The 21377-nt window shown below is 41.9% G+C and overlaps 1 protein-coding gene across 1 annotated transcript in view; it reads right to left on the bottom strand.

Moving 5' to 3' along the window:
* dpy (fibrillin-like protein dumpy) overlaps nt 1–17051 on the bottom strand; it is a 114845-nt gene extending 97794 nt beyond the window's left edge. The window contains exon 1 of the mRNA XM_076617060.1: nt 16835–17051. Coding sequence (XP_076473175.1) covers nt 16835–16844 — 10 coding nt within the window. The 5' untranslated portion in view covers nt 16845–17051. The remainder of the gene's footprint in view (nt 1–16834) is intronic.
* Nucleotides 17052–21377: the final 4326 nt, after the last annotated feature.

Below are 21377 nucleotides of genomic sequence, written 5' to 3'. Positions count from 1 at the left end.
GTCTTTAGAGATAAATTTATTAAAACACCAGGAGAAGATAAGAATTTCTATTTCTCAGTTGCGCTCGTTAAAAATTTTTTAACGTATTTATGAATGTTAATCGCGTGTGAGAAATGTAATACACGTATACGGTCGTTGTATTTTATACGAGTTTCTCAGAAGTCAAACCGATTAACTCCACTTTTTCTAAGTCTCTCAATTTCATTACCTCGATGCATGATGAACTTAATGTTGTGTTACCTTCATGCACGATTCCACGTCTGCAAAAAGGATATGGCATACTTCCACGAGTTTATTTATTAAAATAAGACAGTATAACCGATAGTGAATTTAAAAAATAATAATCTAACAACATCCTTACTCTTTCGTACTTGTCGGCGTACGAGGTCGATCATTAGGGCTTCTGTACGACTTACATGTAACTATACACTAGTAACCATCATGCGAAATTAAAGTCTTTCTTTCTAAATCTCTGCCAGTTCAATTTCTTACGTTGTATCTAATGTATATAGTTTCCTGCAGTCCATTTACGACCTTTCTAGCTGTTAAATTTACTCGATGACTGTATTTTACAACACCTCGCCGCAAAATTATGCCTTTACACAAAGGAAACGTCCGATCAATCATCGCTTCTTTCTTTTTTTTCCGTCGAATCCGCCACGAGGCGCAACGGAACGTTGCTCATTCGTATGCGAGCGAGGTCTCAGGAAGTAGCAGAGAGGTAACGAACAATTCCGTCCAGCAGCTGAAGACGAGGCATCGTCGAGGGACGTGGTTTTGTTTTCGCTATCCACGAAAGCCCAACACCGGAACGTGGAAAGCGGCCACGAACTGAAACTCGCACGGCCATTGTTTAACATATGGCTTGCGTCACCAGCCGAATGCTAATGAGACGTTTATCTCCCCGTTATTTCCAGCGAATTAAATCACCATCAGCAACCTTGAGCCTGGAGGATACGAACCATCTTGCGTTTTCACGCTAAAACGCGTAAAAACTCAGACGATTACGAATCCAACTACTTTTAAGTCGCAACTTTTAGAATTGAACGTATTACCGTTGCAATCAGAAGCTTTGTATCTCTTCAGATATCTTCTTTTGCGGAATATTTTATTCGTAAGAGGCGTGAAACGTACTCGTACGCGAGAGGTAGTAAAATTATAATGGACGCTAAGATCAAGTATTTAAAAACTAATTTATATTTTTATAACATCCATTTCCGATCATAGATACTCGAAAAGAACAACAAAGAGAATAGATTAAAATATACCGCGCTATTAATGTTTTTGCAAAATATCATATTTTATTTACGCATTTTTTATCTGGCAACATCATCCAAGTACGCGTCATTCGAAATTGGTTATTGGAAACTTTTTCGTCGATAAGATTTACGTCAATTTAATCATTCTAAAATATTTATTACCATCGTTCACCGATAACTACAGTGACAGTCAACTTATTAAATATTACAACTGGCCCCAATTCGATTGCAAGGATCGTGTTTTTCCTTTCCACGAACTTTCAGAATGGGAACAGAAAATTGAGCACGGAACTGAGTACTCTTCGAAACGAAACAACGATCTACGCGTCACAGCTCGGTGGAATGGTACAAATAAAGTTACTCGGAGGAGGAGCGTCGAGCCGCGAAGCGTACGCGCGTTGTCAATACCGTTACGTTTTCCACGGATTTCGCGCTGGCCCGTGTTGTTACGATCCACTGAAAGAGACGCCTGGCGTCGTAAAGCGGTGCCTAACAGTAAAGGTCCTCGTAACGCGAGCATCCTTCGAGCTCCGCGATGATAGTCGAAGCGTACGGTTCCGCGTGCAACACCCGCGCGTCGACGTCCCGGAGCGATCGAAATTCTCCTCGGTGCGTTCAACCCGCCTCCAACAATTACTTTAACTACATTTCCCGGAGGTCCGCCTTTCCTTTGGATCTAGCTTCGTATAAACAACTCGATACCTATCGTATCGCTCGATAGAAATCTCACAGCCAGCCGTAAATTACATCATAGACCTGGTGAAACGTGAACGAGAAGATAATGCGTCACGTTCATCGAACGGAGTACCATTTTTGGCACGTACAAGGCGATGACGCCGAAGATCGATGAATAAATGCGTTGCGTCGCGATTGAAAGGAACGCGGCTGAACGAAGAGCGTAGGACGTGAGAAAAACGAGGGAAAACCAGATGGTATGTGTTGCGCGAAGACGTGCGAATGAGAGCCAAGGCTCGTCTCTCTGGCCTCGATTCGAGAATCGAATATACTGCATGCATGTGACTCGAAGTTAGTCGAATGTTTAAATTATCGTATGAAAAATGCGATTTATTTTATTGCGCACTCGTAAAAAAGGGAAAAGACGAGACTGACTTGTAACGAAGTTAGTTTCTCGAAGGGTACATTTTCTTAGGTAGCCGTTTTTCACGTTTTAGTAGCAGTTTCATCCGTAGATAAATCACTAAACACTTAGTACGTGTGGTCTATGACTTACGGATAGTAACTATCCAACGATGCTATCTTGTATGATACTACAATAATTTAATTGTATATTGTACATACATATGTACACGTGTAAATACCAGACAAATGAAGGATACGATCCTCAAAAATTTCTAATAGGCGATAAATTACGTGTGACTGTTTTGCCATCACAAGTGCCTATTACCTATATATTAGCTTGATGATGGCCAAGGTGGTATTGTATGAAGTAACGCTAGTATATATCCTCTACGTTCGTATACGATGTTAATTCATGAAGAGAAGAGAACTTCACACTCTGATTCTTCACGGGATAGTAAGATCTGTATCAAACTGCAATTAATAAAGATAAGCAGTAATTTTCTAGCTTGGTGTTCCGAAGTCGATCCACGGATACAGTCGAAACAAAATCATTCATCGTAAGCTTCTTATAGACGATCCACAATGCTTCTTGAATAATACGTGCAAACGAAGCCATTTCAAACGGTCGATCGGTACGAGAGAAAAAGAGAGAGAGAGAGAGAGACAAACCGTGATGAAAGAACCCACCAGCACATAACCCTCGAGCTTATCAGGCATGAAAGTTGTTTAACGATAGCCAGCTCGAGGAACGCTAATTACCGAAGCGGTGTAAAATACCAATTATCGACGTCGTAAGCAGTTTTAAGCATCCTCGCGATAAAACTTTCTGTCCACGATGGAGACGTTATGGTTGATGGTTCGATTATATCGTAAAAACGATTATTCTACCTCTAATCTTTCGTTTGCTTTAATCAACGAGTTATTCGACATTACGTGACGATCATGTTATCGTCCTATTAAACGTAACTATTTTCTCCCATGAGTCGCGCTTTTTTTTCCCACCAACGTGTATCTCTTCTACCTAACGGTAAGACGTTCTGGTTGTTCGATCCGTGGGAATCTACCGCATAAAAGACTGATAAATGTGTATGATAAATTGGATGATCGATTCGATATTCATGGAAGTTTAAACATCTTTATAGCATGTATTTGCAGAGTGCAAGGATTTGATCGAAGTAACGCATCTTTTATTAACGTTAGTTCGCTTGCCTCGTAAGAGAATTACTCGAGGATATTTTCACGTGGTGTGGAATAACTTAACGGATGCTTTCCCTAAATATGGAAAGACTGGTGACACGATTGTAATCGGCGCGATTGCTATAGAACTCGTAGCTACCGAGCGCGCACTGTCTGTTGCAAGCATTGAACTCTCCGGTCGCGACCACTTAAGGCGCACGCTACGAGAACGTGTCACCGGTTATTCGCATAACACACTCGCTGAGATTCATTATCGCGTAATACCAGAGTGCTCTTTCGATCTGGTTGAAATAAGATCTTTCCTCTTATCCACTTTTACTCTCATATCGTACCGTTTTCTTTCATGTCGCGACGAAACTTTCTCGATAAGTCAATTGAAAGTTATTCCGGGAAACGAGATAGGGAAAATGTTTAAGCGAAGAGGAAATATCGAAAGGTTATTATTCACGTTCTCTGTGCTGTTTTGTGCGTGTTCCTTGTCGAAATGACGAACGACTTGACAAGAATGACTCGCAAATTAAAATTACTCAAAGGAATTACACGCGAACAATGATGAGGACGAAACAGAAATTGGCGGATAATAACTCGTATCGTGGCTCGATGGACCACTTAAGGTGTACGACTGGCGCAGAAAACGGCTGCGTTATTATCGGTTTGGACGAAGCGCGTACGCACGCCTGGATGACTACTGCAAAACGGTAAAATTACAGCAATTTTCCTGATCGCCGTCTAACACGTGTTGCCGATTGTTAAACCGGACAAATTGATCGTTGCGAAAATTCACCGTTCTAACGTTTCTCGCGCCGCTGGCCATTTTTTCATTGTAGGACGCACCTCGTCGAAACGGGAAACAGATTACCGGATAAACGGGAATTATCCACCAGCTATCTTCGATCGATTCGTTTCCTGCAGCTCTGAATGAGCATTTAGCATAGAATTAGGGACAGTTGGTTCCCAGAACCGATTCATGTATCCACTTTACCTAACTTTACGTGTCGCAAATTTCGAAATTCGCTAAACATTATGTAATCATAGAAACGTGCAGCTTGTTCGTGAAAATTCTATAGAATCTTTCGCAATCTTAAAATGTATATACGCAATCTCGATCGCCATCTTTGATTCGTTTTATACACCTATATAGCGTTACCACATCGATTGGCTACACTTGCCACATAGTTACAGAAGACCATCCACGAAACTAGAGAATCCCGGAGCAAAACCTTCGATATATCTCTGTTTATTTGTTTCCGTGAAATTTGCAATTTTAAATTCTCCCGGGTTTTTCTCAAATTCCATCCAGATGACGGAAAAAATAAGGAACGTCGGTGAAACCGCAAGGTCAGCCAAGAAGTCAGCATAAGGAAAAGGCAGAGTTTCCTGAAGCACAACGCGAGAAACACGGCGAAAGGAAACATCACGTCGCGTAATGACTCTCGTTATTAGAGTCACCGGCGCTCAATGAAATAATAAAATCATCTACGTAATCACCGTGCGCGTATGTGTATGTAAGTACACGCGTTCGCGTAACGGAACCGCGGAAGAGAGCTCGAAAAGTAATTTACGCCGCGACCTTTTGACACTGCCATCTCGAAGCTCGAATAATTGCATCGTAACCGTTAAAAGGTGGAAAGGTCGAGTCCTCTGCTTAGTCTGCGATCGCGAACGTGTTAGACGACTCGCGAGAATTATTATTAGTGGAAATTGTGCCGGGCCACAGACTCGGATAGAGCTTGTTGCCGTTTCTCGTGGACATTCATCACTGCTGCTTATCCTAAACAATCAATCGTGGCATAAACAAGCACGCTCGAAGGCTTCGCGTACTCGAGACACTCCATGACGATGATTGAGGCTTCTGTTAACGTCTTCCGGCAACCGAGCGATGCTGAAATTTTATTAGTGGTACATAGAAGACACACAAGGGTTAGCTGTACCTACGGCAAGCTCTGCTGCGCTATTTCTATTCCTATTACCTTTTCAGCAACATCGAACGATGATGCTCTGACTGACCATTGTCGAGGAAGTAGAAATTACATAAATTATGTTTAGTCATAATGCTGTTATTCAGCCTTATTTTTATCCGAATGAATTTCTTATATATCTATGCGTCATTCTTTTTCTGTCGATGCGTAGGTTTAATTTTAACCAAGCTATTTGCTGGTTAATTAAGCCTAAGATGTACAACAGCAATTAAGGAAACCACGCAAACGCTTCTTATTGCTTTTCTTGTCGATGCATATAGGTTTGCTGTCTTTCCTCTGTATCGTCGTCAAAGGAGGAATACTTTATTTGCCGAACAGAGAGAACCACATCCTCGTTTCAATATTCCAACATTTGCTCTGCTAATATAATTTACGTAACGCGTTCGTTCGTTTCCCCTTGCACATTTCTTTCTTTTTTTTTCTTTTTTTCTTTTCATGCAATCGTTTGTAATTTCATTAGCGGTTAGAAGACTCGTCGCTGCAACGGTAAAAATCGGTTCACGTTTTGCATACACCGGTGATCATACCCATAACTCCTTTCCTCCAACATTCTTTCTTAGCGTGATGCAAGACGAGAACACGGAATCTTAGAACTTCGTTGCACTTGCAGGTTCGCCGACGAGCTTTCGGGTAACCGCCGCCGTCACAAATTTGTAAACAGACGTGACGCTGTTTTACAGTTAAGCAAACGGCCAGCTAGAAATTAGTCGTGCGTCAGGTACGCTCGGCCTGCAGAAACCTACTATTTGTATGCAAATTCGGCGCATACATTTAGAAACCAGCTGATCATCGGTAGATTCGTTTTTACGCCGTGAAAATGCAATTAAAGAACCGTATTTCCCACTTAACGTATTCATCTATTACGTTTGAACGAATCGACCGTCCAGGAATAGTACCAATACCAGGAATCGTATTCATAATTACGCTCGTAATTCTTGGTACGAACCGTAGATCAACACAATAATCTCTAAGACCACCCAATAAACGGAAACTTCTCTTTTTATGAATGAAATAAATTATTGACGATATACTAAGAAACGTTGATATAATACCTTGCGTGCCCTTATTTTATTCTCTCGACAGAAGGAAATTTTTTGCGCAATTAAGCCGATGCTAGTGGTGAAACTTTACAAGCTGGCAATATCGATAAATATTCTTGTATAAAATGAGAAAGATCCTATGACTGATAATAAGACAAGTGAAATTTCGCAAGTCTTGTCTTATTTCATATGAAACTTTCAAATTCTAAATCACAGGCCTACGATATTTATCTTATCAATTTATTCCCTACTTTACGATTTCATTTTCATATTTATTTCACTTATTCAAGTACTTCTAAGAAGATCATGAATCGAGAGAAACCGCAAACCAATGGCATTATGACGGGAATACCTAAAAATTCGTTTCTATACATAGCATCGCGTACAAGTATTTCCTCCTGGTTAAGTAGTATGACAAAATATTTGCCATCTATAGGTCGCTATCGTAGGTGGTCCGAGACTTTTGCACGGTGCTGTACGTGGCGCGAAGAAGATTCGAAAGGAATGATAGAACTGGAAGAAGTAGCAATCGCAATAATCCAGATCGGCGAGTTAGTGGAACGCTTCGGTGCGTTCGAAAGAAACGTGACAAACTAGTTTTCAGAGGCACTGAGAAAAGCAAAAGTGACACTTACAGACGTGCCATCCGCGTAATCGTTACCAAGAACCTCGCGATCGGATGTTCTTAACGGCGTGGCAAGCGAACAAGGAAGAGGAACTTGAGGAATCGATATGATTAAATTTACTCGGGCTATTAACTTAGCCGTATATCGTTGCTTTACAGGTGTTCCTCGATTACGAACCACTTTGCTTCGAGGTACGTGATGATATCTCCGTCCTGCAGAGCCAATGACCATGACATCCTGACCCACGGGGTTATTCAGTAAGAATCGATTGCTCCAAGCCATGAAAAACGTTAAGAGCTAACGAAAATTGGTCGCTAAGTATAGTTCTGCGTTGTGCTCTCCTTTTTTTCTTAGAGATACCTAATGATAGGTAAAGTCTGCATTGGATATTACGATAATTTACCAAAATTGGTATTCAAGTACGAAGTACGAGAAGGAAGCGTGATCGTTAAAAACGGAGGTAAAGCTTTGCGTGTGCTGTGCATACTTAAAGAGTTTTAGGTATGTGATATTTTAGTGCAGGAAAAATTTCCCGAACGATACGCTAGAGACGTTAAAAGGTTTCCAATTGAAAATGAAATTGAAACTTGTTTCATTTTTTATTTCACTTCCTCTGTCGGTGTTCTCTGTGTTTGAAGAAAAATTCCCTGAAGTTCTGGGCATAAATGGTATTATAATCGCTTAGAAAACAAGAAGAATTTCCGACACTGCGTATAGAACAAACGGTAGAAAATTCCGAATCGAAAGTTCGATCAAAACACTTTTCAGTTTTCTCCGTGATGAGAAGAAAGTTTCCTTAAAATATCTTCACGAACGACGGAAAATTTGCGGAGCAAACTATGCGGTGTAAAGCAAACAAACGGTGTAGCATCCTGAATTTTAAGTAGAAACTTCTTCTATTTTTAACCTTTTTTCCACTGTGGCGTTCTTTGAATGCCTCTTTGCAACCAAAGAGAAGTTACCTAAAGTCGAAGCAAGAAATTGAAGCGACGCAAACGGAAACGTCTGGGCAACGTAACAGCGGTGATACGAAAGCGATTCCCGGAGACAAAGGAAAACGTGTACCACAGCTACACGCCTGGTTAAAAAGAGCGACCTCCTTGAGAACGGTCCTTGACTCGTAGAGACCGACGAGATAAGAAGAAAAAGGAAAAACGGCGCGAGTAGTTATAGAAGTAGAAGAAGAAGAAGAGGCGAAGGATGAGCAGAAAAGGAGAAAGAAGAAGAAGAAGAAGAAGACTACGAAGAGGAAGAAGGGAGAAGGGAGATCCGGAGGCAAGTAATGGCGCCTACACTTGGTGGCCGCGAAAGGTCGAAGAATATTCTGCTTCCGAGGAGCGCGATATACGAGCTAGTAGAATACGCAGCATCGAGGGCAGGAAAAGAAAAAGAAAGAAGAAGGGAGAGAGAGACGAGGAAAATGTATCCAGAAGCATGGATACCGGTTGCTTGTTTCTCTTCTTCTCCCACGGTTTTTCTTAATATGGTTAATTAAGTACACGAGAAAATCATATTTCTACATAACTGTGGGTATCCAGTATTTTCTTTAAATTAGATTTCTTCCTGTAATTGTATAATTATCGATGTTTAATAACGTTTCTAGAATCACAGACATCTAAACCAGTTTCTGATCTACAAATCTGACGGTTTTGAGTAAAATCTAATTAATTTCGAGGTTTCAATTGGACGGAATTTAACTTCGTTAAACGCGTTCTTTCGTTTCTTGTCTTCTATCGTTAAAAGATTCTTAAATTCGAGAAGAACGTAGAATAATCGTTACTGATATATTTTATACAAAAGAGTTTCTTCAAACGTTGGTTCAAAAGTAGAACGACGACGATATAAAACTGAGATATAAATTATGAAAGTTTGCAACCGGGGTTGATAAAAAGAAAGGGCCAGGGAATCCTAATTTTTCCCTTTTCCTCCGGGCAGACTCACGTTCAAACGGCCATTTATAAATTTCTCATGAGAATATTCGCGAGATGTTCGAGGGGGAGGTGCTATAAATTATAAGGTGAATCCTTTGAAAATTAACGATTCGATCCGGAGGATGCGGTCTAATGTACACCAACGTTCTTCACCTTCTCTCCCCCTGTGTCCCGGAATGATACCTGCGGGCATGCGATGCAGAAGGTCGCGAGATGTACTCATTCGTGACCAGAAAGATCCATGAGGGGAAAACCTGAAGACGGGAGAAAGATTCGACGTTCACACACAGACAAAATTTACTCTCGAACACGAGCTTACATTCGTCCCAACAACTGGCTATAACGGATACACTCTCTCTTCCTTTCTCTCTCGTAGACCATCGACTCAACGAAGAGGAAAGAGAGAAAGAACGAGTGGCGTCTCAGAAACGAAGGATGCCTATAATCGGCAATGGACGACCGCACCTCGCCACTTTCGCGTTGCTTGACGTGGATACCGGTCTAACCGATCGACCAGTTAATCATCATCGTTTCACTCTAACATTCTATCGTTCTCACGCATGCTCGTATTTATTATACGGTAGCCGACTAGTGATTTTCGTGTGGCCCAGCAACCGGCCCGGGACGCGCATGATTTAATTAAACTAATGAACATCTTTGAAATAATATATCTTCCGATAGAAAGTAGCCATCCGGATCGATTTGTCAATCTTTACCAACGATTTTAGCCTAATATCCACAGAAGCAAGATTAACTTGACAAGGATCCTTTTTATTTCGAACCTTTCAATTACTTTTACGCTTCGTCTGTCCCCTAAATCGGTTATTTCATCCAATCTCGTTGCACGTAGTATTTTCAAAAACACGGAATATTCTTGAGCGGGGAAAATCGAATTTCCTGCGAAAGATGATAGCGTTGATCGTCGCAATCAGCGATCCGAAACGTGCTCTTGCATTCGTAAGTAGAGAAGCGCGGCAAAGATGCAATTGGGCCGAGGAAACTGCCCAAGGGTCTGCATAATTGAATGAAGTCGAAGTTAAATATTACTTACGAAACTCATAAATATGCAAAGATTATACAGGAGCTGGTTCGCCGAGCGTTTTCATAACTTTTCATCTTCAGAGGCACGCTGGCAAAAAGAGTGTGCTCCGATCTCTGCTCTAGTCTTATGCGTAGCTAACGCGTACGCTTTGCCTCATTACACCAGATAGACGCTTCGTTCTTTTTTTCCTCCATCACTGCATGCGATTGAATTAAACTCGCTTATACAGGTCGGACAAAACAGAAACTGGCGAATTTAATATCCCCTGCAACGACCTTAACTCCGTTGTGGAATATGTGCCGCTTTCATGAAGAACAACGTTACAGGAACACCCGACAGAAACTTTGCTTTTCGTGATCGTAAAGGCTTGAATTTCTTGTTACGTAGCCTCTCTATGAGACGAATGGAAAGAAGAAAGGACGACAGAAACGATTCCGGGTATAGTAACGATGCCGTGTCATGCGACACAAAATTACCAGCTGAAGTAAGACCAAGTTCCGATGAAGAGGGCTTAATTGCACTTCCTTAATTATCGAGAAATTTTCACACGAATATACCAAGACACGTGGAAATCTAGATTTCCCTGTTGCTTATCCACTTCCTATCTCCTCGTCCGTGTTCCACCCAGGCTTTTATACGTGGGAACCGAAAACGGCATCCTCGCTTATTCGCCAGCAACGAGGAACGAATTTGATATGAATAATTTCCATTATGGAAAACTCATATCGACGTCTATAACGAATAAACGTGATATACAAATTTTCCATGCAAATAGGAAATTGATGAACGTATCAACAACGCTAATACGTAAATGTAATATCAAAAATTGCCATTGTGTAAAATGCGTTATCCGTAAATTTGTCAAATGTAAATTATAAATGTGTTGGTGCGTGATAATAAATAATAATAATAATAAATAGATAAATTTAAGGTAATTTAAGAAATTTAAAGGTTAATTGATAAATTTAATATTTAACGTATTTAAATTGGGAAATTCATCGACATCGTTCGATGTCCAATTTTGTTCATCCGATTCTCTAAAATCCAGCGTTTCCCGAACAACGTAGAAAATTAACAATGGCTATCGAGTTAAATGCGCGGTCGTGAACGTTCCCAAGCGGGTGTAGTCGAATAATTAAACGCTGCCAAGGATGGCTCCATGTTGTGCTTATTAATTATTTCCAGCAGAGACGGCGGATGCGCCAAGCAAAAGCGCGTCTGAAACGGGCGCTTTGCGTGCGATACACATTCTCGATTACGCAACCGTGTGCTGTCTGTCAACGCTAAGTTCAAACGGGGTCACAGGTGACGTACGAAAATTTCCACGCGACTTTTACCCTTTGCTGTGCGTGCACGACTCACAAAACCTAATCGTTCCGGATGATTTTCACGATATTTAAGCCTTTCACGAACGAAACGATTTCCAAGGAAAGTTTTCGCCGTCTTCTGGTTTCGCTACTTCCACTCGAATGTAAGAGTCTCTCTGAATAGACGTGTATACCGTTACATACTCTTCTGTTTACAGCATTTCATTCGCGTAATTCGCACAAGAATATTCGAGCTGATCATTCCTCGGTCCAACGAAGCTCGAACGAGATGAAACGTAGCGATTCCAAGCATTCATTCAACCATTCCCATCGTTTCGAGCAATGTGCCAACCTTGTGAAATTCTAATTTCAAATGCAAGAATCTTCAGGTTCTTACGATTCTTTTTTCTAATTCTATCAGACGTAAGAATCTTCAGAATGAAAACATCACAGAGAGATAGTCAGAAGAATTATTCTTGCGAATAATCTGTAATCTTTAAAAGATCTATACGATGTTCGTACAACGTGTCTGTCGATGTTCGAACGATACAATCAAAATTAATCGACATCAACATCACGCACCTTTATGATAACGTCTGGGTGGAAATAATAGTCGCATGTAACAATGTAAACGGCACATCTCTCGTGCATTTATCCGATCTTATTTAGAGCGTACGTCGTCAAGATCGTAACGATTGAGTAACGCACGGTCGACCCACGGTAATACCCACGCATTTGCTCCAATTTCCATGGGTTTCGAGTCGTGACCGGGAAAATGACAAACCCGTGCACCGTGACCTCGACAATGCCTTTCGCTGTCGATCGCAGCGAGTGGTTCGATCGATGACATAAGAGAATGGTCAGTGTTGCTAAGCATTGTTATTGGTAGATTACGGATGTTTGTACGCTGATGGAAAAATTAAGTGTGCAAGAATATACAATTACGCTTTTGTCGATTTTCCATGGAATTGAAATTTTATCGATCAAAGCGTGCAAATGACTTATTTAACGAATATATACCACTTCGAGTATCGAATTATTTGAAATTTCCTTTTTTACCATATTTCGTTAAATACGCGGTAGAAGCTTATATATCGATTCTCAGAAGAGCTACGAATTTCCCGAACAACTCGTAGCTATTAGCGTAGTAAGTAAAAAGCTGCATCGTACGAAGAATACTTGTCCGACTTTCTCTATGTTCAACCTTAATCCAACTAAGAGATTCTCTTCGAAATTAAAAAATAATACTACTTGACGCGGCGTTCTCAAGATTTTCAAAGCGTTACGAGTTAACCGGACGATAATAGACACAGAAAAGAATAAATACATAATTCGTAGTAGCATGCACGTTTTCGCAGTAACTTCAATCACTAATCACGTAATACCGACAACTCGTTCGAACAAGACGAATAAGCATAAAGCAAAGCATCGCGTAAATCATGCCATAAATCAAACTCTCGCTTTCGAAAACTCTATCTGATTCGTCGATTCTTCTCGCTCCTTGTCTTTTTTTCTTTGACCAAGATAATACCGATGAACGAGCAAAATGTTGCTCGCGTTTGCACGGTCACGTTTTAATGGCCGCGAATCGACGCGTAGAACGCTAAAGTACCGGTCTGCACGGCTTCATTGTACATCTTTCCTTTTGAATGCTGTTTCGCTACGGGCGCGCAACCCGAGGAATTCCAGGAAACGAACACCGGTATAATCGATTTTAGTCGCAAGAGCGTGCTAGCGAGCGCGGGCCAGAAACGAATGATCGCGTAATGTATTCGGAATGCATTTGCAAGATAATGGAGCCTCCTCCCGGTTCGTGTCATGCCAAAGATCGGTTAGGCGTCGTTCTATGAAAATAGGTTCTAGAGTTCTGCCTAGAACGATGAATCCTACTGGAACTTAAGCGAACAAATAGCCTGACCAATCATCGGCACGGTGCTCTTCTACGACACATGAATTCACGCTTTACTCGTCATCGTTCTTCTATTTGTACCGAGTGATTTTTCAAGTAACGCTTAAATTAACGATTTTGTGAGGCAATGGAGCGAAAGTTGTTCCGATTTTTTGTATCGAGTCTGACGAAAGAAAAAACGATATGTTTATTCTTTTTTTCTACGTACACTTTAAGGTCACCGATTTTTTTTTTTTTTTTTAAGTTCTATTTTTGACACGACGAAAGTATGCCGACAGAATCGAGTGAGATCGAGATCGAGTAAGAATAAAATTTCTTTTCGATGGTCGATTTTTTTATGTATGCAAGGTTTTCGGATGTGATTTTGAGAAAAAATGAGGTCGGAGACGGTGACCTTCATCTGCGGTTAGGAATCGGTGTCACGCTTCTTCGCGGCCTTGAACCGTCACCAAATGATTCCATACGATTATCCAATGTTTCTTACTTATTCGATAATACATCGGCAAAAAAGATTGCCCAAAAAACCAATTCACCAAAGAGAACAGATGTATTCTTTCTCATTCCATTTTTTCGATCCTCCGTGAAAAGTACAAGAAATTCTATCTGATTTAAAAAAATCATTGTTTTTAAACCCCTATAGAACCCTTAAAAGAAAACGTGATTCAAGAATATAAAAAAATCTATGAAGAGACTTCAAAAACCACTTCGAGATCTTGATACTATTTTTACAAATTTACCATCTTTAGACACCCTACGCAATCCTTAAAAAAGAACGATCCAAGGATATAAAACTGTCCATTAGAGAACTTTATACCGAGTCACGTATGTAAATGTTGACGCTATTTTTACCATTTATCATTGTAATTCCCTTAATCGCGATTATTACTACAATTTAATGTCTTAATTCCCTCGTTCATGATTATTTTTATATTGCCAACAGAATTTACGTAATGGCGTCAGCAGGTAGTCGCTGTTAAAAATAGGTACTTGCGTTACATCCGGAGACGATGACGACCGTCCGAGGTCCGCAAAGGACGCCACCAAAGGATCCACACTAAGTCCTTCACTGTCTCGCGGTATTCTTCCTTTTTCTTTCGTCCTCGCGTTTTCCGAAACTGCTCACTCACTCACAGCATCATCTTGGCGGCACTCGCGACCCGTTTTCGCCGCTTAATCATCATCATCCTAGGATCCTTTTTGCACATCTCGTCGATTTCGAAGCGAACCGGTGAAAGCACGCACTCCCGCCGCAAAACCGGATCCGAGCCAGCAAACTTCTACCATGTATATACTTGTCACAGAAAGTGTCTGCTCGAATTCACTGCACCTCAGGTATCACGTACACTCGAGCGTACTCCAAGTTGCCTCGAGTGGATCGATCGTCGATACAGATACCTTGGAACGCGAACGCGAAACGCCCCTCGATAATGTCGTCCTTTCTTACACGAATCGGATGGAAATAGCTTCGGTTCGGCGTTCGTGAAACTTCGAACCTCATTCTTTCGAAATGAGAACGAAATTCGGGAGAGAAACATTCGATAGAATGATATATATATATATACACTGCTTTCTTTCGTTACATTCTTTTCGACGATGATTCGCTGCAGGTAGATTTTATTTGAATTTCTTGAAATTTTATGAAACCTAGTACGACCACGTTACATCCATCTAATGGAATTGAACGTTTCAGTTAAGATTCGACACTTTTTGACTAGATCTCATCGGGGCTACGTTACCTTCGTGGGAACGAAATCTTCATTATTAAACAACTCTGGATGTTACTCTTTCATTTCCTCTGTATCTCTTTCTTAAGAGATGAACTGTCGAATTTTTGTCGATCGATTTTATTAGAGCGACTTAGATCTCTGGATCACTTTGTTCAGCCGTCCACTTGGCTACTCGAGATCATGGGAGAGATTCAAGGTTAACAGCGGAGGCTTCAGCGGGTTAGATAATAGCGGTGGATGATTCGACTCGGTCGAATTCAATTTCCAAGACGGACCAGTCTTCCACTGGTCGATCCTTTCGGGGAAGAGGATTCCAGCGAATCGTGTCGCAAGTAATCGCGAAACGAGTAAACGTAGAACTAGTTTAGAAAGAAAATTTGCAACGTGGTTGGTCCAAATTTTCAACGTTGCCGCGATTGTTACTACGTGTACTTTCGAAAGCCGTTAACATGGGTACGGTGACGAAACCGGAAGTAATCGGTCGAACGTATGAAAAAAATAAATCACGAAGATGCGATCGTACGAAACGATCGCCAAATACGCACGAAACCGTACGCGTGGAGGAACGAAGAAAGTGCAATGGACGAGGCACGAATACGTGACGGGAAAACGAAAATGGAGGATTTATTTTAACGCGCAGAAAAAAAGAAAAGCAACCGGTTCACGTTACGCCCAGGTAGTCGCATAATTTCTGATCCGATGGTGCGCACACCTCGCGCACATCCTTGACACCATCTCCCTAAAGGATGTACCAAAGGTCGAAACTATCGTGCGCTCTGACATAACTGCATTCGACAGCACCTGCACAATCGTTTTCACCAAATACCTCTGTCTTCGTTTCGTATACTTTTTATATTTTAATACGTTACGTACGAAGGATCAGATTGGAGAAAACTGTAACGGATCGATCGACGATCTTACCGGGATGATTCCACCGATACGACGTATCGTATTCTCGGTCGAAAGGACACGAGATGAAAGTGATGCCGCATCGGCAAAAGTGTTATACTTTTACGCGGAAGATCGAGAAACAGCACAGACTTTCCACGTCCTTCTTCGAGAATTCGTAATTGTTTCAAGACCAGGAGACTTGTAGTTTTCAGGATCAAGATAGAAAAGGAACAGCGAATATTCTTCGTGAAGTTATATTTTTATCGATGAGCAAGAATAAAGGACGTCCATTTTGGAGAACAAACCGCAAGAACGTTTGATGGCAGTAACGATAATTATCTTGCTTTTCGAAGTATCCTTGAAAGGTACACGACTTTCAAACGATCTACGATAGACGATGATCCGATATAATCACTCGCGAATATTCCTACGGAGTGACCTTGACTTTAGAAGAGGCCAAAGCCGTTCAGCGTCGGGTCCAGCGATCGAGAACTATCTATTCTACCGGTCGTCTCTATTTTATCAACTAAAATTAATACTTTCTGTGGATCTCGCGATCGCGAAAAGGACCAGGAATATTAAAATGAAAGGAGAAACCATCGCTGAATATCGATAATGTCCGGCGAGTGGCGGACCAGCGCCGTGTTCACCGGATCGAAAAGAGAGAAGGAAAAAGGATCAGATACGATCGCTGGAGAGAGTAGCGGATTAATGGGGGAGAAACAAGAACGACCAGGTAATCCAGATGGAATCGTTAAAATTGAGCGAAGCAACGGGCATATCGGGGCAGCAGTTGAATCCTTGAAGCAGACGGTACCCAGGGTGGACCACCGTGCAGCAACTTACCCGTCCCCATGGCTGACAGCAGCCTCCTTCAGCCACGATCCTTCCGTGTATCCGTAGTCCAATGTTGGCTTGTTTCACTGGTCGGTCCACGATACGAAATAAAAATAAAATAAAATAAAATAAATAAATAAATAAAAACCACCTTGTCGGTGATTAAGTTCGTGAAAAGGACGAACTCTTCGTCCAGTCGGGAGACCGCGGACGAACTAGCGGCTTGCGAAGACTTTTGGTGAGACTTGGACGTGAGACAACGACGACGTCATCACCGGCCTGGTGTCTCATTGGCCAACGGTCCTTCTCTTTGCTCGATCGGCCTCTCTCTTTTCACAGGCTCTCCCTCCTCTCCTTTTCCTTCTACAAACTCCTCTCTCGCCTCTCTCGTTCCTTCTCCTCCTTCTTCTTTTGCCTCCCTTCCCTTTGCCCTCGCCTGCACGCTCTTCGATTCCTCTCTGTCTCTCACCTGGAACAATCCGATCGCTCCTACCCGTTCCGACGCGCTTCCACGGGGCTCGACAGCTATATAGAACTGCACGTTGAGTCGGTCTACGCGCCAACTCCAAGTGCTCAACGCTTGCAACCAATCTACCTCGCGCTCGTGTGAGAATGCCTCCGCGAAACTCCTCGAGAGCTAGGCTCTGGGTTAAGCGTCTTAGAGGACAGATGATCCTTTTCCTAGAGGTCAATCGGGACCAGACACGCCACTCCAGTACCTTGGAATTTCACGGAGGCTTTGCTCCGTTACGTTCCTCAAGGTTGATCGCGTTCCACCCGTGTCGTGAGTAAGAAGAAAAAATTAATTGAGCAAAATTGTGGAACCTTGCCATTTAACGAAGAACAATTTTCTATATATATATATTTATATATATATATACACCTGTACAGTGGGTAGAGTTATTTACATAACTCACGTTTGACCACGTTTTACTTACATCTACAGACGCGAGAATCGACATGCACCTCGCATACCTCATCCCGTCGAAAATGGCCATCTCCTTCGATCGTACATATAATTTTACTTAGACATCGACTTAGAATGGTTAAATAACCTTGACGGCACTCATCGATTTGTGATGGCTGCCGACTCACATAGTCGTGCTAGTTGAACCGTTTGCTGATGCATAATTCAGAAGGAAAGGTGAGAAAGCGACGGGCGAGCACACGCTTCTTCGATTTACATAAGATTCGCCAGAGCTAACATAGCTTTGAAATTCCTCGAGTACCTACTGGTTCCTGTGGCGCAATGCGCGCGATGTACCACGTGTTCGTGGGGTTTTTCTTCCGGTCACGAGATCACAAATCAACGGAGGGACATCGGACGAGCCGTGTTGGTTGGTGACGTTCGTTTCTACGTCGACGTACCTCTATGAATCGACACGATGCAAAGGCAGGTCGTAGATTAAGCGTAATGGTGCAAAGTATAGAGGTGCACGTCCGTGGATTCTTCTCCGTGGCCTCCGCCTGTGAAGTGCCTCGAGGCGCCGGGGTTCAGCGACACCGATGTACTCTAGCCCGGCTACACGGTGTCATTAGAGTCGCGTGTAACCAGACTTCGTGATCTCGTTTGACGACACTGCAAGTGATTTCACGGAATGGGGCTCTGCGGAAATGCGAAAAAAGACATTTTCCCGCCTTCGTTAACCGTGAAGGCGTACACAGGATACGAGACTTGATTCATGATAATTGTCAAAGTTGCGATAGGAAGCGTAGATAGAACGCTCGAGAGATGTAACGTCTTCAGGATTTATCGCGTTTGAATTCAGCTGAAATAAATTACTGCGATATATCGGGAGTTCGATAGAAAAGTAGTACAAGTATATATATATATATTTTTTTTACTAGAGAATGATTATATACGCACTATATTATCTACCCGCTGAACCCTCGCGTATAGTCAATAAATCGATCAAATCGTCAGTTAGAACCTACAAATAAACAGTCATTTCATAGTAAAATCCGATTATTATGAAACACCATATATATATATATAGGTACTTACATTTCTGTTTTCTGACGTAACAAGAAATTTGTCACGCGAAGCGTTTAGCAATCACAGAAGGAGAGGTCCACGAACAAGGTAAGAAAGTGCGAAACCACATCTTCGCACGGATCGATGTGCTCTTTCAATAATTACACTGCAAATATTTGCGAACGTTTTAGCCAACGAAATACCAAATGAGCTTTTTTTGCCGATATCCTCGAAGCGATTCAGTCCCCGGTTTTTTAGTCCTTCCTGCCTCCACCGACTATACGTGTGTGCGTGTGTGTGTGTGTACACCTGCATAATACAAGTTGTGTATTAACTGTTGTTCCATGGGCTGGTAGACGATTCCCGGCAAGATCCCCGGATCCCATGGATTTTTCCTTCCGCGGATCGAAGCAACGATCCGTGAGGCACGATGCAATCTTTTAAAGCATCGAGCAACGATCCATGAGATCCCGGTCGAGGGAGATCTCGGCTTCCGTGAATCCAACCAACGATCCTCCCTGTGATATCGAGCGATCTTTTGCCTGATTAAAAAGGGTAAAGCTTTTGTTTTCTCAAGATCGCGTTATTTGTGGTTGCCTCGGTCGAAACAATGTTGCGCAACCTGCCAGCGATTACGTTAACGGTGATTCATGGTTTCACGCAGAGCAATTGAAATTTGCGGGAAAGTAAACCATCTGGTCTTGTTTTTAACCCTTAAATGCTATACGTTATATAGCTACCTCTCACTCGTAATTTTTTCACCAGAAAGACCTTTATTCTACATAATAATATTTCTTCTAACACAGCGCATACTATTTCGTTTCTGTCGAAATCGAATCTAAAGTCGAATCAAATGGACGCGATATATGCGCCAATACAATAGCGAATCTATTAAAGGAAATCGTGATAATGTTACCGCGCGTGAAATTTCACATCAAAATACATTTTTATTTGTACTTTAAAAGCCAATAATACCAAATTAGATATAATTAAATAATTATGATCGAAGATAAATAGTAAAAAAATTATTGCTTGCGATCGCTACGAATGACAGCTTCAGAACAGAATTCTCATCAGATAAAATCTCAACCTCTAAGGCTTAATCGAACTGCAAATTAAAAAAAAGAAAAGAAAGAACCAAGAGTACAACGTATCGCTTTATCTTTCAAGTAGAATCTCTTGATCTCAGATACACCTTAGAAGCACACCTTGTACTTTATACGATAGGGAGCTCGAGTTCGCCGGGGAATAGTGTGGGTAACGGGTTCGTGAGGGCACACGTTCATTTCGTATTCTTTTCGACGATGCGTCATCCGCCTGGCCAACTGAGGATAAACTTCGACGCCAGACCAGGGAGAGGCGATCGGTTGCTCGATCAAATTTCAAAAGCTCGGCCGTCCGCCACGCAAACCACTTTGTAATTAGTCTCCCTTTGAACATCTTGTACATTTTTACGGACACGCTCACGGCACCCCGTGATGACGAGAATGAATGCTGACACTGTTCCCGGAGTCGACTTCTTCCGTAATAAATACCTGCCCCTTTGAGATCTCTCTTCGCTCCGGTTAAACAGCTCGGCTACTCCTCTCTTGGTAGCGACTAAACGCTCTTTTTTCCCCTTCTTTTTTACTTCCTATAAATAACATCCTTCGTTTAAAATAAATTATCCTGTAATCCTAGTATGGACTAACTATGCAATGTTTTCTTTCCTATGGATTTCCTCGATTTAACGTTCGATTATCGGTTCTTTTAGCGAAACGAACGTTAATGCACGATAATGGATAATCTTGGTTACAAAAAAATCTACGTTACTCTGTGGTATTCCGATTTCATGGAAATACCTGTCCTACAGGTTGCCTCGACATGTTCATCCCCCCGTAAAGGTTGAACGTAAGAAGGAAGGATAACGTTCGATTAAAATACCGACCAATATCATCGGTGATCGATGATAATTGACCAATTTGCAAACGAGCCAGGCACGTGTCGCCAACCGACGTGAATGATCCCCTGTTCCATTGAATCATGCGTTACATCACAATGCAATCGCCACACGCTTCGCCGACGACACTCCATAACGCACCGCGCTTTTCCGTCGAGCAACAGGAATTCCTAGATCGGCCGGAGGTCACGATAATCGACGCGTTTACCTCTTTCGCGATCGAACGCCGCGTAAAAGTATCCAGGCTGATTTATAGCGCGTAATTCGCGCCGCGACGAATTGAAATAGCCAATCCTGCTGCTGATTTTCTTAATGAAAGGCACGATTAACAGCACCGCTCATAATTTTCGTTCCTTTGTTCTCGTGACTCGTTATATCTCTGCAAATCATTTACTTGGCTTTATTAAATATCAAGAATATGTTAATAATGTGATGTAATGTTGACTCCTGATCGAGGGTATTTCCACGACAGTGGTTTTTTTTTTGGGACAACGATTCTCTCACGGATCTCTTGTTAATATTGCCAATATTATTGCAAAGATGTTTAGTAATATCTATAATTCGTAACTGGTGACTTGCAAAATTTCTCCAATAATATTGATTCAATAATGCAAGATCATCCAGATGTTTCGTTCGTT

Source organism: Bombus vancouverensis, chromosome 3 (assembly GCF_051014615.1).
Source record: "Bombus vancouverensis nearcticus chromosome 3, iyBomVanc1_principal, whole genome shotgun sequence".
NCBI lineage: Eukaryota > Metazoa > Arthropoda > Insecta > Hymenoptera > Apidae > Bombus > Bombus vancouverensis.
This window is presented reverse-complemented; position numbering and strand designations above follow the sequence as displayed.